The sequence below is a fragment of the Dipodomys ordii genome, unplaced genomic scaffold (genome assembly GCF_000151885.1).
Source record: "Dipodomys ordii isolate 6190 unplaced genomic scaffold, Dord_2.0 Scaffold26, whole genome shotgun sequence".
NCBI classification, from domain to species: Eukaryota; Metazoa; Chordata; class Mammalia; order Rodentia; family Heteromyidae; genus Dipodomys; species Dipodomys ordii.
This window is the reverse complement of record NW_012267242.1, coordinates 12,087,307-12,103,565: the sequence shown is the minus strand read 5'-3', so window position 1 is coordinate 12,103,565 and position 16,259 is coordinate 12,087,307. Positions and strand designations below refer to the sequence as shown.

General features: G+C 48.1%; 1 protein-coding gene across 1 annotated transcript; it reads left to right on the top strand.

Moving 5' to 3' along the window:
- Positions 1-416: 416 nt before the first annotated feature.
- On the top strand, positions 417-10,548 carry Selenbp1 (selenium binding protein 1). Its single transcript, XM_013015318.1, has 12 exons — positions 417-506; positions 3,687-3,743; positions 3,896-4,008; positions 4,236-4,421; positions 5,525-5,645; positions 7,384-7,566; positions 7,796-7,974; positions 9,144-9,222; positions 9,310-9,431; positions 9,683-9,775; positions 9,932-10,050; positions 10,165-10,548. The coding sequence occupies exons 1-12, from the start codon at positions 503-505 to the stop codon at positions 10,325-10,327; spliced, it is 1,419 nt and encodes a 472-aa protein (XP_012870772.1). The 5' UTR covers positions 417-502; the 3' UTR covers positions 10,328-10,548.
- The last annotated feature ends 5,711 nt before the right edge of the window (positions 10,549-16,259 follow it).

The following is a 16,259-nucleotide window of genomic DNA, read 5'->3' as shown; positions in this document are numbered from 1 at the left end:
CACACAGACATACAGTCACTCATAAGCACAAGTTCACATGCAAGCACAGATAGAATTCATGTAGGTATCTACACAAATGCACATGTGCGGGAACACATAGGTACCTAGGAGCATGCGCATGCGCACACACACACACACACACACACACACACACACAAATGCCAAATGCAATGCCCAGGCACCCACTGAAGGCACAGACCTAGATGCATGTGCCCAGGTTCCCACACATAACGCACAAACACACACCCTTGAACTCAAACACTAGTGGCCAGGCTGCTTGAGCTCACTCTGGCCAGCTGCCCTGGGAAGTTCATCCTGGACTGCAGCCCAGTCCCTCCCCTCGCCTCACCCCACCTCCCTAACTGCTTGTATAAATTCCCTCCCTTTGCCCCTTCCACAACACAGCCCAGCTGTGACACCCGGACAGCTTGCCTCACCTCACCTGGCTTCTGCCCACTCCTGGCAAACCCATCAGGACCAAATTGGATCAGCCAGCAGCAGCATGGGTAAGACTGTGCATTGCCCACCCTGTGCCCGCCCCTAGTTTGAAGGGTCTTCCCTATGGAAATGACCCAAAACCGGGGGAGGGAGCAGTTAGAGGAGAAAGAGCTGGACTGATCTTTGTTTTTTTGTTGTTGTTGTTGGTCGTGGGGCTTGAACTCTGAGCCTGGGCGCTGTCCCTCAGCTCTTCAGCTCAAGGCAAGCGCTCTACCACTTGAGCTACAGCGCCAATTCCGGTTTTCTGGTGGTTTATTGGAGATAGGAGTCTCACGGTCTTTCCTGCCCAGGCTGGCTTTGAACCGCGATCCTCAGATCTCAGCCTCCTGAGTAGCTAGGATTACAGGCATGAGCCAACCAGCGCCCGGCCTGGACTGATCTTTGTACCACAGACACACACAGGTGCATCTGCATATGTATGCATGCTTACACACACAAAGCACAACTCATTGAACCTAGACAGCTCACACACACCAGCTTAGCCCAAGTTCTGAAGAAGGGCAGAGGGATGGCTGGGAAGGGTGGTCCTGGGCTTCTCCTGCTCATTCAGCAGGAGAGGGGCTTCCTAGAGCAAATGATGGGGGGATTCATAGACAGTCCTGGTTTTAGCCTTATGCTGGCTTTTGGCTGGGAGGATTGTAGGGAATGCCAGCCTTTGGGGTTTGGGTCTCTAGCTGCTTCAAACTACCAGTCCCACTGGAAACAAAGTGAGTCCCCCAACCTCCACCCTCGCTTGCTCCCTGTGGACCTGTTTCCTTATCCCCTTGGAGCTGGCTTTTCTCTGGGCTGACATAGAAAACCCACTGAGCTTTCCCTGGGTTTATTGTGAAGTCAAAATGCGCAAATACCTTGCTTGAGATGCTGGGGGGGCAGTTGTAACCCCCAGAAACTGAAGAGATGAAATACTCCCTGCAATTGAGTAGCCTTAGGGTCTAACCTTAAGGAAGATTGAGAGGGATGAGGGACGGAGCTGCTGGGGAGATGCTTTCATGGCACCTTTACTTCTCTCTCACTCTCTTTATAGTGTTTGTTTATAAATCTCCCTCCTGTTTCCAGCAACTTCTTTCCCCTCCTCCTGGAATTACATGCCAAGCCCTGCTATAGCAACAAGCCTCCCAAATCCCTAATTCTATTTCTTGGGACTGGTATGTTTGCTTGCTCTCTCCCTCCCTCCCTCCCTCTCCCCACCCCTCTCTCTCTTCCTCCTTCCCTCCTTCCCTCCTCCTCTCCTTCCCTCCTTCCCTCCCTCCCCCCCCTCCCTCCCCGGCCCTCGCACCCCTCCCCCCCCCAGCATGGAATATTGCCTAATACACTCTCCCTCCTCTGGCAACCTACTCATATTTTTACAATCTTTATTTCAGCCACATGAAAAACTTTTGCTTACATTGTAACTCATATTTCTACACATTTCTTTTTTGTATTTTCTTACTTGGAAAAGTGCTGTGATTATGTTTGGTAAAAATCCATCTGGATAAGTTGGTTGGTTATATTATCTTCTCCTTTGGGGAAATGAAAGAAAGTGGAACTGGAAGCCAGGCTTCTGGAATCGGATGCTGTTGTTGCCTCCTGGTCTCCGAAGTTATTTGGCTCTCAGGCACCAGTAAAGGCTCCACTCTGGCTACTCCTGGATTCTCACTTGTGGCCATGAGACCTGGCAGGAGCTGGTGCCAAGTCCTGTGAACTCCACTCCGGGATTTCTTTCGGCCTGCAGTAAACAGTCTCCCCAGTACGTCCTTCAGCTCCTCCTCCTGGCAGGTCCTAAACTTCCCAGCTTAGGGTCCTGGCCACTGTCCTTCAGAGGCAACTTTGGTCCAGTGGGTCAACATGACCTTTCTTCCCAGACTCCAGGTTCTGAGTGGGCTGTTCCCATACAGGTGGAGGGGAGGGGAGAGAAAGTGGACTGAGGACACCTAGCCTTGACCGACCCCCCCCCCCCAATCAGTTATATAATCCAGGATGTGGTCAGGAGCCTGGCTCAAGACCAGAGAGAGAGAGAGAAGCAGGAAGCATGCCAGGCCCTGCAGTGGAAGTGTATTGGTAGAGGGTGTTGAGCCCAACACCTTCCAACACCCTACCACCCTACTTTCTTTTCTTTCCTTTTTGTCTGTCATGGGGCTTGCACTGGGGGTCTGGCTGCTGTCCCTGAGCTTCCCCCCCCCCCGCTACACCCCCCCTCCCCCCCTGTTGTGGGGCTTGAACTCAGGTCATGGGTGCTGTCCCTTGAGCCCTTTTACTCAAGCCTAGTGCTCTACCCCTTTGAGCCATACTTCTACTTCAGGTGAAGCTAGGATTACAGATGTGAGCTAGGGGTGCCCTGCCCTGCCCTGCCCAAGCTCAACCCGTTCCTTTCTCCCTAAATACTGCTCCCTAAGAACAGCTCCAAGCAGGCTGCAGGAGGCTACACACGTGACTACCCCACCTTGTCTAAAGCCTTCTAGAACTCTTTGTGGGTTTTTTGCTTTTTTTTTTTTTTTTGTCAGTTGTGGGGCCTGAACTCTGAACTCTGGGCCTGGGCGCTGAGGAATGGAACCCAGAGCCCCATGCATGCGAGGCAAGCACTCTACCAATGAGCCACCTTCCCAGCCCTGTTTTGTTTGTTTTATGGTGCTAGGGATTAGTCTAGAGTCTTGCATATGGCAGATAAGTGCTCTGTCCCTAAGCTATATCTCTAATCCTTATGTTTTTGAGACTAGGTCTTGCTACGTGGCCCAGGCTAGCCTTGAATTCTCCACCCTCTTGCCTCAGCCTCCCCGGTGCTGGGTTTATTGGAGAGCACTACTACACCTAGTATATCATGTGGTAGTCTCATTATTCTCTTTCCATAGATGAAGTGGCAATTGAGGCCAGGGATTAGGTAACTTGCCCAAGATCCTATGGCTAGGCAGTAATAGGCTGTTAGGACGTGAGTTGTGGCTGTAACTATAGCACATAATAGTAGGCATAAGCACAGCCCCTACTGTGCTTGGCTGGGCTTGCCTCCTAGGCCCTACCAGAGTATTTATCCACCTTCAGGTCTGGACCTTCCGGCTCTTCTGCCACACCCTCACAGGGTAGGGAAGGGCAGGAAGGGGGGCTGGAGTGAAGACCTGGGCAGCATTGGGTCTGCCCAAGCCTGCCAGGTATGTAGAAAAGAGAGCCTTCATCCCCCTGAGCAGGCCCCCTGCCAATATGTCCCATTGTTTCCACAGCTACCAAATGTTCCAAGTGTGGCCCTGGCTACCCCACTCCTCTGGAGGCCATGAAAGGTAACTGCCCAATGTCTGAGCACCACTGACCCTCCACTGACCCCATGGTTGCTAGGGTTGGGGAACTTCAGGCCTGGCTTCCCTCCCTTGACCCACACAAGACTGCCATCCTTTCCTATCCTACCATCCCTACTGGCTGTTTTCTACCCCAGGACCCCGTGAAGAGATTATCTACCTACCCTGTATTTACCGAAACACGGGCACCAAGGCTCCAGACTATCTGGCTACAGTGGATGTGGACCCCATGTCTCCCCAGTATAGCCAGGTGAGGCAGGGTGGGGATGTTGGCATCTGTGAGGCTCCACCCCTAGGCCTGGTGCCAGAAGACTTCCCTCCCTTAACTAGATCCTTCTTTGTTCTCGGCATTCACTGCACAAGGTTGCCCCCATCCCCCCCACCCCTGCCATGGGACAAGGGGAGTGCTGAAATCCAGCCTGTGGGGGGGAGCACCTTTTCCAAAAGAGCACCCCCTCCTTGCCCCCTCCATCCTAGGTCATCCACCGGCTCCCCATGCCCCACCTGAACGACGAGCTGCATCACTCAGGATGGAACACCTGCAGCAGCTGCTTCGGGGACAGCACCAAGTCCCGCAACAAACTGGTGCTGCCCTGCCTCATCTCCTCCCGCATCTACGTGGTGGATGTGGGCTCTGAGCCCCGCGCCCCGAAGCTGCACAAGGCATGTCCTCTGCTCTTCCATCTGGGAGACCCTAACCACCCAGGGCGGGAAGTCACCCCTAACCAGGCTGCGGCTCACTCAGGCACAGGGTCTTGCTCAGCAGCAGGGAGGGGGAGGGAAGTCTGAAGAAGAGTTACCTAGGCACATTGATCTCGCATCACCCAGTTGTTCAGCCAGAATGCCAGAGGGAAGAGGCTTCTTTTACAGAGAAAGAAGAGATCCAGTTTGTCGTCTCTCCATGGCCCTCACCCCCCACACACCCAATTAAGAGCTCAGAGTTTCCCTGAGCTGGAGCCTTCAGACCTTCCTCTTTTTTTTCTTTTTGCCCATCCTGGACCTTAAACTCATGGCCTGGGCACTGTCCTTGAGCCTCTCTGTGCTCAAGGCTAGCACTCTACCACTTGAGCCACAGCTCCACTTTTGGCTTTTTCTGTTTATGTGGTACTGAGGAATCAAACCCAGGGCTTCATGCATGCTAGGCAAGCACTCTACCACTGAGCCACATTTCCAGCCCCCAGACCTTCCTCTTAACACAAAGCTAACACTGGCATTTACCCCACTGGGAGGACATCTTTAGCAGTCTGACTTTCCCTTGCTGTTCTGTAGAAGTTACCAGATTGAATCTGTACCATGTACCTGTAGGAACAGAGTTGTTGAAATTTCCTTCAATTTTTTTTCTTTTTGTTGTTGCTGAAATTTCCTTCTATTTGCGTGTGTGTGTGTGTGTGTGTGCGCGCGCGCGCACACGCACACGCACACGTGTATGTACCAGTCCTGGAGCTTGAACTCAGGGCCTGGGCACTGAGAATTTTTTTGATTAAGGGTAGAATTCTATCGTATGAGCCACAGTTCCACTTCTGACTTTTTGGTGGTTAATTGGAAATAAGAGTCTCACAGACTTTCCAGCCTGGGCTGGCTTTGAACTGGGATGCTCTGATCTCAGCCTCCTGGGTAGCTAGGATTACAGGTGTGAGCCACTGGCACACGGCTCCTTTGATTTTTTTTTTAAAGGAAAAGTGCCCATAAAATAGGGATGTATGGAGATAAAGAATGGGGACTCTAGGCTAGGTAATGTTCTGACCCCATTCCACATCCCTGTCTAGGTTGTCGAGGCCAAGGAGGTACAAGCTAAATGTGACCTGAGCTACCTGCACACCAGCCACTGCCTGGCCAGTGGGGAAGTGATGATCAGCACCTTGGGAGATCCCAACGGCAATGGCAAAGGTATCTGCTGGCACTGTGAGCCTGTGAAAACTTCTGCAGCTATGAAGGTGGGGGGGGGGTTGTTTGTATGTGGAAAATAGTTCCCAAGGTTGGGGAGCCATGGGATAGAGATTGGAGGAGATCCAGCTGGTGAGGCCCATCCAATGTTTTGTAAGTTGTATCTGTTATTCCTACAAAGATGTACTTTGACTGATGGGTTCAGTTAGAAGTATAGCCAGAATGGGCTGGATGCAGATGGCTTACACCTGCCAGCCTAACTACTTAGGAGGCTGAGATTAGAGGGTCACAGTTCAAGACCAGCTTTGGTAGCAAAGTTTGAAAAACACCTCCTCAATCAACAGCTGGGCACAATGACACATATCTATCATCCTAAGCTAAAGGGAAAGCTAAGATCAGGATGGTCATGGGTAGGCCAACCTTGGTAGAAAAGTCTGTGATACTCCATCACAAACACAGCTAGATATGTTAACACTCACCTGTCATAACCGGGCAGGAAGTAAGACCATGCCTCAAAAATAACCAGTGCATCCGGGCACTGGTAGCTCAAGCCTGTAATCCTAGCTACGCAGGAGGCTGAAATCTGAGAATCATAGTTCAAAGCCAGCCCGGGCAGGAAAGTCCATGGGACTCTTATCTCCAATTAACCACCAGAAAACCAGAAGTGGCGTTGTAGTTCAAGTGGTAGAGTGCTCGCCTTGAGCTGAAGAGCTGAGGGACAGTACTCAGGCCCAGAGTTCAAGCCCTATGACTGACAAAAAAATGAAATAAAATAACTAGTGCAAAAGAGGATGAGAGGAGTGGCTCAAGTGATTCAGAACTGCCTAGCAAGCACAAAGTCCTGAGTTCAAACCCTAGCTAGTACTACCACACACACAAAAAGTTCTGTTATGAGAAATATACATGGAGACATGGCCCCAGAAAATACAGACACTTAATACCAACCTTTGTGGATTATAGGCAAGTTTCTCAGTCCTTGAGGATCTTTATCTCATTTATGGTCACGATCAAAACTGACACTTATAAAATGTCTATTGTGTACCAGCTAGAACCTATGAGGTAGGTGCCATTAAAATTCATTTTGCAGGTGAGAAAATGAAGTCATGGGCTGGTTAAGTGACTTACCCAAGGTCACCCAGCCAATAAATTACAGAGCTGGAACTCAAATCCAGCAATTTGGCTCCAGAATCACTCCTTTGTTGGTAGTACTGTGGTTTGCAATACAAGGTTTCCTGGCTCAACAGGAGACCACACCCCCAGCTTTTCCTTTATTCTTTTGTTGAGAGCCATGCTATCCTCAAACTGTAAGATCATCCTGAGTGTCGGAATCACAGGCACGCACCATCACACTTCACTTCTGGCTCCAGAGTCTATGTCCTAATTGCCACTATGTATTGCCTCTCTCAGATTTCACCAAAGACCTCCATTCCAGCTAATGGCTCTGCACTAGATGTCACCTGACTACGTTGTCCAGATGGAAAAGATACAACCTTAGTAAGCTAGGAGTAACTTAGTAAGCCTACAAGTAGACAGCTGGTTGCATTTGCAAAGATGTATCAAGGAACCATAACATACTCAGCAAAGGAGCAACATATTTTTGAGCAACAAAGAAATATTTGCTCTATGGGGGAGAAAATGCAGGGAGCCGAGTGCAGTTTAGCCTCTAGGAGAAACTCTGCTGTGGCTGGGGGAAACTGGGCAAGAAAAGCCCTCGACCTTACTGGCCTTCTTCCCTGCACAGGGGGTTTTGTGCTCCTGGACGGGGAGACCTTTGAGGTGAAGGGGACGTGGGAGCGGCCTGGGGGTGCCGCACCCATGGGCTATGACTTCTGGTACCAGCCTCGACACAATGTCATGATCAGCACCGAATGGGCACCTCCTAATGTCTTAAAAGATGGCTTCAATCCAGCTCATGTGGAGGCAGGTGAGAACCACCCCAGGGTCTGGCAGGAGCCTTGGGCCCATGTCCTCTGTTTCTTTTCCCAAATACCCCTCTAGACCTACAGCCCTCTTTTCCCCCTCCTATAGATACAGACTGTTGGTTAATGGTAGATTTGGTCCTGTCCTCGGAACCCATTTTCCAACCCTCTGCTCTAGTCTTTGCCATCTGGCCCTGATTCTGAGACTAGTCTTGGGTCTCACCCTCACTCCAGGACTCTATGGAAGCAGCATCCACGTGTGGGACTGGCAGCGCCATGAGATCATCCAGACCCTGCCTATGAAGGATGGGCTCATTCCCCTGGAGGTCCGCTTCCTGCACAACCCAGACGCTGCCCAGGGTTTTGTGGGCTGTGCCCTCAGCTCCACCATCCAGCACTTCTACAAGAATGAGGTGACTTATGCCCCTCCCAGCAGGCTCAGCACCTGTGGCCAGGCTTCAGGGCCCATGCTCCCTGGTTCCACCAGCTCAGGCTTCTCCAGGAACAGAAACAAGGCCACATGCCCTGCCTCTCTTCTCTTGGTGCCAGACTCATCTGAGTCTGTTTTTTGTTGCCACAATTAAATATCACAGACATGGGAATAAAGAATAGAGGCTCATGAGTCTAGAGGTTGAAAAATCCAAGGTTGAGGAAGGGTATCTGGTAAGAGCTTTCTTACTAGTAGTGATTTGTGTGTGTGTGTGTGTGTGTGTGTGTTTATGTGTGTGTATATGTGCACATGCATATGTCTGCATGCACACACACACAGGCACATAATCCTGAGGCTTGAACTCAGGGTCTGAACTCCATCCCTGAGCTTTTGTGCTCAAGGACAGTACTCGACCACTTGAGGTACAGCTCCATTTTTGGCTTTTTGAAGGAAAGAGTCTCATAGACTTTTCTTCCTTGGGCTGGCTTTGAACCGTGATCCTCAGATCTCAGCCTTTTGAGTAGCTAGGATTACAGATGTGAGCCACCAGCACTTGGGCTAGTCCTGAGACAGCATAGGACACCACCTGGTGACAGTGGCATGTATAAGAGAAAAATTAGCCTTTATAACAAACCCATGCAGGAAATAACCCATTAACCATCCCCCAGAGATGGGGGACCATCTCTCTGCCAAAGGCCATTTGGATACTTATAATGATCAATACAGGAAGACAGCCAACAAGCACAGGAGAAACCCTACATGTCTACCTATTGGACCAAATGCTTTGGAGGGGCTTATATGGCCTTACAATGAGGATTACATTTCAACATGAGTACACTTGAAGCCAGGTTTGAGCAAAAAAGCCAGGTGATGGCATGAAGCCCTGAGTCTAATACTGTCACACAAGAAAAGTACACTTGAAGCCTAACTGACCATATTATTAGGCTGATTCACAAACAATTTAGTGATCTTGTATGTCAGGTACTTCTGACAAGAAGCGCCAGCCATGTCATGGGGAAGTAGTCACTTTCCTGCCTTAAGGAAGGAGACCCTACTGGCAAGAAGACTCTGCTTCTACAGGCTTCTTCCTAGCTCCTGACTGATGGGTGCCGCTCTCTGCCTCCTAACCCCACCCTCCACTCTCTGCTGTAGGGAGGTACTTGGTCAGTGGAGAAGGTGATTCAGGTGCCGTCCAAGAAAGTGAAGGGCTGGCTGCTGCCAGAAATGCCAGGTGAGTGCTTAGGAGGGGTGGAATCAGAAGCTTGATTCCAGCCTGGGAAGCAAGAAGGCCTTTAAGCACCTGAACCCACTCTCCCAGGCTTGATTACTGACATCTTGGTGTCACTGGATGACCGCTTCCTCTACTTCAGCAACTGGCTGCACGGCGATGTGCGGCAGTATGACATCTCTAACCCCCGCCAGCCCCGCCTCGCGGGACAGGTAGGGACTGAGCCAGAAAAGAGGAGGGGGGGGGAGTCTGCGATGGAAAGAAGGCTGTGAAGGAGCTGGAGGAGGATGAGGGAGGAACATGTAAAGCATAACTGTAGGCTCAGGATGGTGGAAGCCAGGGGGGACAAGGATGTGTGTAGAAGGAGTGAAGGGCCCTCCCAGAGGCAAGCTGCTTCCTACCATGTCTTTGCCTCTCATGATTGTCCCCCACTTTGTCCCTTGCAACCCCCCACCACATCCAGATCTTCCTTGGGGGCAGCATTGTTAAGGGAGGCCCTGTGCAAGTGCTAGAGGATCCGGAACTGAAGTGCCAGCCAGAGCCACTGGTGGTCAAGGTGAGGAGTGTCCCCTCTTTGCAGGCCCCCCTTGCCTCCACTGCTCGAGGAGGAAGTAGGGCACCTGGGAGCATGTGTTGGGGATGTGGGTGCTGCTTGCAGTTCCCTCCTCAGATCTGGGTGCTACCTTGTGGTCTAACCCTTGGTTTCGCCCAGGGAAAGCGGGTGCCTGGAGGCCCTCAGATGATCCAGCTTAGCCTGGACGGCAAGCGTCTCTACCTCACCACATCCCTGTACAGTGCGTGGGACAAGCAGTTTTACCCCGACCTCGTCAGGTGAGAGGTTCACCTCTCCCACCTTCCTTTCCCAGAGGCTTCCTGAAGACTCCTGTCTCCAGGAACCCACCCTGTATAACTCAGCATCCTTTACCCCCTTCCTCTTTCTACCAGGGAAGGCTCGGTGATGCTGCAGATTGACGTAGACACAGTAAACGGAGGCCTGAAGCTGAACCCCAATTTCCTGGTGGATTTTGGGAAGGAGCCCCTGGGCCCAGCCTTAGCCCATGAACTCCGCTACCCAGGTGGTGACTGCACCTCTGACATTTGGATCTGAAGTCTGACCTTGGAGCCTCTTCTTCTACATCCTCAGCCTCCACTGGAGGATGAGCTTGGCTTCACTCTGCTTGCTCTTGAACCTGACCTGGGGCAGTGGGCCCCACCAAAGCCAACAGAGACGTTCCGACATCTCCCTTCCTGACCACTGTTGCTCATTGCTCACTGTGCTGTTTTTACACAAGCTCTCAGAAGCACTGGGAAATAAACTACTCTCAGATTGTCTTGTCTCTGGGAACACCTGACTCCTCTTCTGCTCACCCATCCTTTCCTGAATGGAGGGGCCTGGAGAGGATTCCAAGGGAGTCAGTGATGATTACTTCACACCAGGGATGCTAATGACACCTCAATTAAGATTGGGGATCATATAGAACTTAATAATTTGAAGTGTGATTGCCACAAGGAGACCTGAGGACAGAGAATGTCAATTAGTATTTCTACCCTATTTTAAAACTCATGCTTATTATTATAAAGGTGATGTACAGAGGTTTTACAATTACATAAATCAGATAGTGAGTACATTTCTTCTTCTTCTTCTTCTTTTTTTTTTTTGGTCGGTCGTGGGACTTGAACTCTGGGCCTGGGCACTGTCCCTCAGCTCTTCAGCTCAAGGAGAGCACTCTACCACTTGGAGATAAGAGTCTTATGAACTTTCCTGCCCAGGGTGGCTTTGAACTGCAATCCTCAGATTTCAGCCTCCTGAGTAGCTAGGATTACAGGCGTGAGCCACCAGCACCCGGCTATGACTACATTTTCTTTTTTTTTTTGGGGGGGGGTCCAGTTGTCGGGCCTGAGCTCTGGGCCTGGGAACTGTCCCTCAGCTCTTCAGCTCAAGGCTAGCGCTCTACCACTTGAGCCACAGCGCCACTTCTGGCTTTTTTCTTTTTGCTTATGTGGTGCTGAGGAATCGAACCCAGGGCCTCATGCATGCAAGGCAAACACTCTACCACTGAGCCACCTTCCCAGCCCCGACTACACTTCTTTTTGGACAACTGTCACCCCTTCCCTTGCTCTCTCCCTGTTTTTCCCTCCCAGCTCACTCACAAGTTGTATAGCTCACTTTCAACATAGTGTCTAGTGAGCACCACGGCTGCATTTGTTGGCCCTTTGTCCCTCCATTTCTGTGCATGCATTCTTTTAATGGAACTAAAATCTTAACACCTCTAAAGGAATATAATGTGAATCTTCACACACACCCTGGACCTCTCATGTAGGTAGTTTAAATGATTTCTACCATGAGTGAGACTGCTGGCAGAACTTTCTATTGTTTCTATCTCCCACTTGGAAGACAGGAACATGACCCTGCAGGAGGTCTGGGAACACCAAGGTAAACAGCCTAACATGGTCATGGTAGTTTTGCCTCCACCTGTACAGTGCTTTAGAACCTTGCCTAAATCAGACATTCAAACTTGGCTCTGGGAGATGGAGGTGAGGTTCAGGTGGTAGAGTGCCGGCCAATGAGAGAAATCGTCGAGTCCCAGTCTCAGAAAAAAACCAAAACCAAAACAAAACAAAAAAAACAACTAAACACAACTCTGTTCTCTCTGCTATCCTTTTCTTTCTCTCTATCTCTATCTTTCTTTTTTCTTTCCTTTCTCTCTTTCTCTCTCCTCACTTTTTTTCTTTTTAGCAGTACTGGAGTTTGAACTAAAGGCCTTACATCTGTTAGACAGGCACTAGAGTGAACTGCTCCATTTGTACCTTTCTTTATATGTTGGTTATTTTATTGAGATAGAGTCTTCCCTATGCCCCTGGGCATAGAGGAGTGAGTATGTACCTGCCAGTATTGACATTTGAACTCAGAGCCTCTTTCTCTCACTTGCCTTTTTCATTCAAGGCTGACACTCTACCACTTGACTCATACCTCCACTTGTAGCCTTGTGCTGTTTATTCTGAAGATAAGAGTCTTATGGACTTTTATGCCCAAGCTGTCTTCAAATTGTGATCCTCAGATCTCAGCCTCCTGAGTATCTAGGATTACAAGCTCCAGCACTCAGCTCAGGGAAATTATTGGAGACAATTGGGTTATACCTAAAAACACATGATATATCTGACAAAAGATACATATTCTGCTCCCAGAGCACATGGAAAACTCTCAAAACTCAACAGCAGAAAATTAAACACTAGTGGGCTGAGAATGTGGCTTAGTGGTAGAGTGCTTACCCAGCATTCATGAAGCCCTGGGTTCAGTTCCTCAGTACCACATAAACAGAAAATGCTGGAAGTGGCTCTGTGGCTAAAGTGGTAGAGTGCTAGCCTTGAGCAAAAGAAGTTCAAGGACAGTGCCCAGGTCCAAAGTTCAAGCCCCAGGACTGGCCAAAAAACAAAAGCAAAACAGAAGGCGGGAGAGCATGTTAGGCAATATTCCATGCTGGGGGAGGGAGGAGGAGGGAGGATTAGAGGGAGGTAGAGAGAAAAAGAGAGAGAGAGAGAGGCTGTACTTATATCTCAGATCCAGCACATGCTTAGCATGTGTACAGCTCTGGGTCCAATCCCCCTAGCATCAAAGAGATGATGATTATGATGATGATGATGATATGAAATAGCAACAATGTATAGAAACGAGATCATTCATACATTGTTGGTGAAAATGTTAAAAAGAAACTCACTCTAAAAAGTAGGGATTTTTTGTTTGCCAGTCCTGGGGCTTGAACTCAGGGCCTGGACACTGTCTCTGAACTTCTTTTGCTAAAGGCTGGCACTCTACCACTTGAGCCACAGTGCTATTTCCAGCTTTTTCTGTTTATGTGATACTGAAGAATCAAACTCAGGGCTTCATGCATGCAAGGCAAGCATTCTACCACTAAGCCATATTCCCAAACCTAAAAAATGATTTGAACTGAGAGAGAGTGAAAGGGTGACATTGTCCAAAAAGAAATACACTCATTACCTAACTTATATAACTGTGACCCCTCTCTATATCACCTTTATAATAGCAATGAAAGGGCTAGGAATGTGGCTTAGTGGTAAAGTTCAGATAAAAACTACCATACTAGGGCTGGGAAGGTGGCTCAGTGGTAGAGCGCTTGCCTTGCATGCATGAGGCCCTGGGTTCAATTCCTCAGCACCACATAAACAAAAACAAGAAAAAAGCTGGAAGTGGCGCTGTGGCTCAAGTAGTAGAGCGCTAGCCTTGAGCTGAAGAGCTGAGGGACAGCACCCAGGCCCAGAGTTCAGGCCCCATGACCAGACCCAAAAAAAAACCAAAACTACCATACCATTTATAAAGCTTTTTTATTTAAGGTACTAGGGTTTAAACTCAGGGCCTTGTACTTGCTACACAAGTGCTCTACCATTGAAGCCACACCCCCAGGCCCATTTTTATAACACCCTTGAAACGAGAGAGTCATAGAATAAGAGAACAGGGTAGTGGTTGTCAGGAGCTCAGGATGGGAGTGGTGTGGGACGTGAATAAGTCTTTTAAAGGATACCAGAGGGGAAACTTCTGTGTCATAACTAAAGAGTTGGTTACACAAGTCTACAATAGAATTACACAGGATTAAATACATATACACACAATGAGAGCTTATAAAAGTGGTAAAATCTAAGTTCAGTAGACTAAATCAACTTCCTGATTGTACTATTATACTAAGGTTACATAATATGTACCACTGATAGAAACAGGGTAAAAGGCACATGAGATCACTCTGTATAAATTCCTGCAACTATGAGTCTACTATTATCTCCAAATATAAAGTAACACAGATGACAATTAGAAAAAGTATCCATTGGCCAAAAATGGAACAACTAGATATAAAAAAGAGCAATATTCAAAGAGATTACAATACATAAATATGTTAACATCTTAAACTGTTGATAACACTCACCCAGAACTCTCATTAATCATCTTTGGAAGATGTTAGGATATCATCTCATTATTCTGAAAAAAATAGAACATAAAGAAAAAAAATCAAGGCCGGGTGCTGGTGGCTCACACCTGCAATCCTAACTACTCAGGAGGCTGAGATCTGAGGATTGCAGTTCTAAGCCAATGCAGGAAGCTCTGTGAGACCCTTTTTTTGGGGGGTGGGGTCTGGTCATGGGCCTGAACTCTGGGCCTGGGCACTGTCCCTCAGGTCTTCAGCTCAAGGCTAGCACTCTACCAGTTTTTGTTTTTGTTTTTTTTCTGCTTATGTGGTGCTGAGGAATCGAACCCAGGGCCTCAAGCATGCAAGGCAAGCACTCTACCACTGAGCCACCTTCCCAGCCCCACTCTGTGAAACTCTTATCTCCAATTAACCACCAAAAGAAGCCAGCATTGAAGCTGTGGTTCATGTGGTAGAGTGCTCACCTTGAGCTAAAGAGCTGAGGGACAGCGCCCAAGTCCAGAGTTCAAGCCCCATGACCAACAAAAATAAAAAAAAAGAATTTGCCTTTGGCCAGATGCTGGTAGCTGGGGCCTGTAATCTTCAAGAGACTGAAATCTCAGGATCATGGTTCAAAGCACAGGCAGACATATCTGAGAGATTCTTATCTCCAATTAACAAACAAAAAACCAGAAGTGGAGGTTTTGCTCAAGGGACAGAGCACCAGCCATGAAGGAAAAGGCTGGATGAGAGTGCAGGGCACTGAGTTCAAGCCCTGATATTGGAACAAACAACAAAGAATGCCATAACAACTAAAACCTATAGATGAGCCTGCCTACCTCATGCTCTGGCCCATAGAATTGATTTAGGACTTCCTTTTGTTCTGTAACTATAAAAGTTCAAGCCACCTCTTCTATATTGGAGCCTGTCATTGAAGGTCAATTTAAATCTTTGTTCCCAGGCCAAGATTCCACTGATGAATGACTCAGAATAAACTTCTAATTTTTCCTTAAAAATCCACAAAACAGCCATTATTTTACATTGCCAGATATGATAATAAAAATACAGAATGTAGGAAATTCCATAGAGCAAATCATCTGTTTTCTGAACAAATAAATAGAGAAAGTCAGAATACAGATTTGAAAGATTTAAGAAATAGATGAACAAAACCTAAATGCAACATGTAAACTTTGTTGATCCCAATTTCAAATTACTGGAAAAGAAATTCATCTTTCAAGAAAAGCGGGAAAATTTGAACACTGTATGTAGGATGATATTAAGATTTTATTTTTAATATATTTAGGTGTGATAGTCACATAGGGTTATATAAAAAGAGAGCTTTTTTAAACTTTAGCAGTACTGGGATTTTGAACTCTCAAGTTTGCTAGGCAAGCACTGTAACACTTAAGCCACACCTCCAACCCTTTTGTCTTGATTATTTTTCAGATAGAGTCTCATGTTTTAGTCTAGGGCCATACTCCTCGAAAGCTGGGATTTAAACATAGAGCAAATGCCTAGATTTAAAACCTTTTTAAAAAATTAAGTAAAAAACTGTCTCTATATATCCCATAGCATGTATATCTTAAATGTATACAATAAAATTTATGCTTTAAAAAAAAACTCCGTAATGGGGCTGGGAAGGTAGCTCAGTGGTAGAGCACTTGCCTTGCATACATGAGGCCCTGGGTTCGATTCCTCAGCACCACATAAGCAAAAAGAAAAAAGCCGGAAGCGGTGCTGTGTCTCAAGTGGTAGAGCGCTAGCCTTGAGCTGAAGAGCTGAGGGACAGCGCCCAGGCCCAGAATTCAGGCCCATGACCGGACCCCCAAAAAAAATCCATAATAAAAACTTCAAACAGAAACTCTGTTCACCTTCATGCAGATCCTGGTCTCATCTCTGTCCGGCCTACATCATGAAGACAAACACTCCAAAAACAAGAGATGCTCTCCTCACTGTAGTCATCCACAATCTATGTAAGGTCTGCTTTGCCCACCCACCATCTCTTTCTGCTGCACCACAAACAACACCCTCAATACACCAGCACCAGGCTAGACAAACAAGAGTAACAGAGCTGATCCTGCTACTAACAAAGACTCTCCTGTTAGCACCATGGCCAGCTCTACAAGT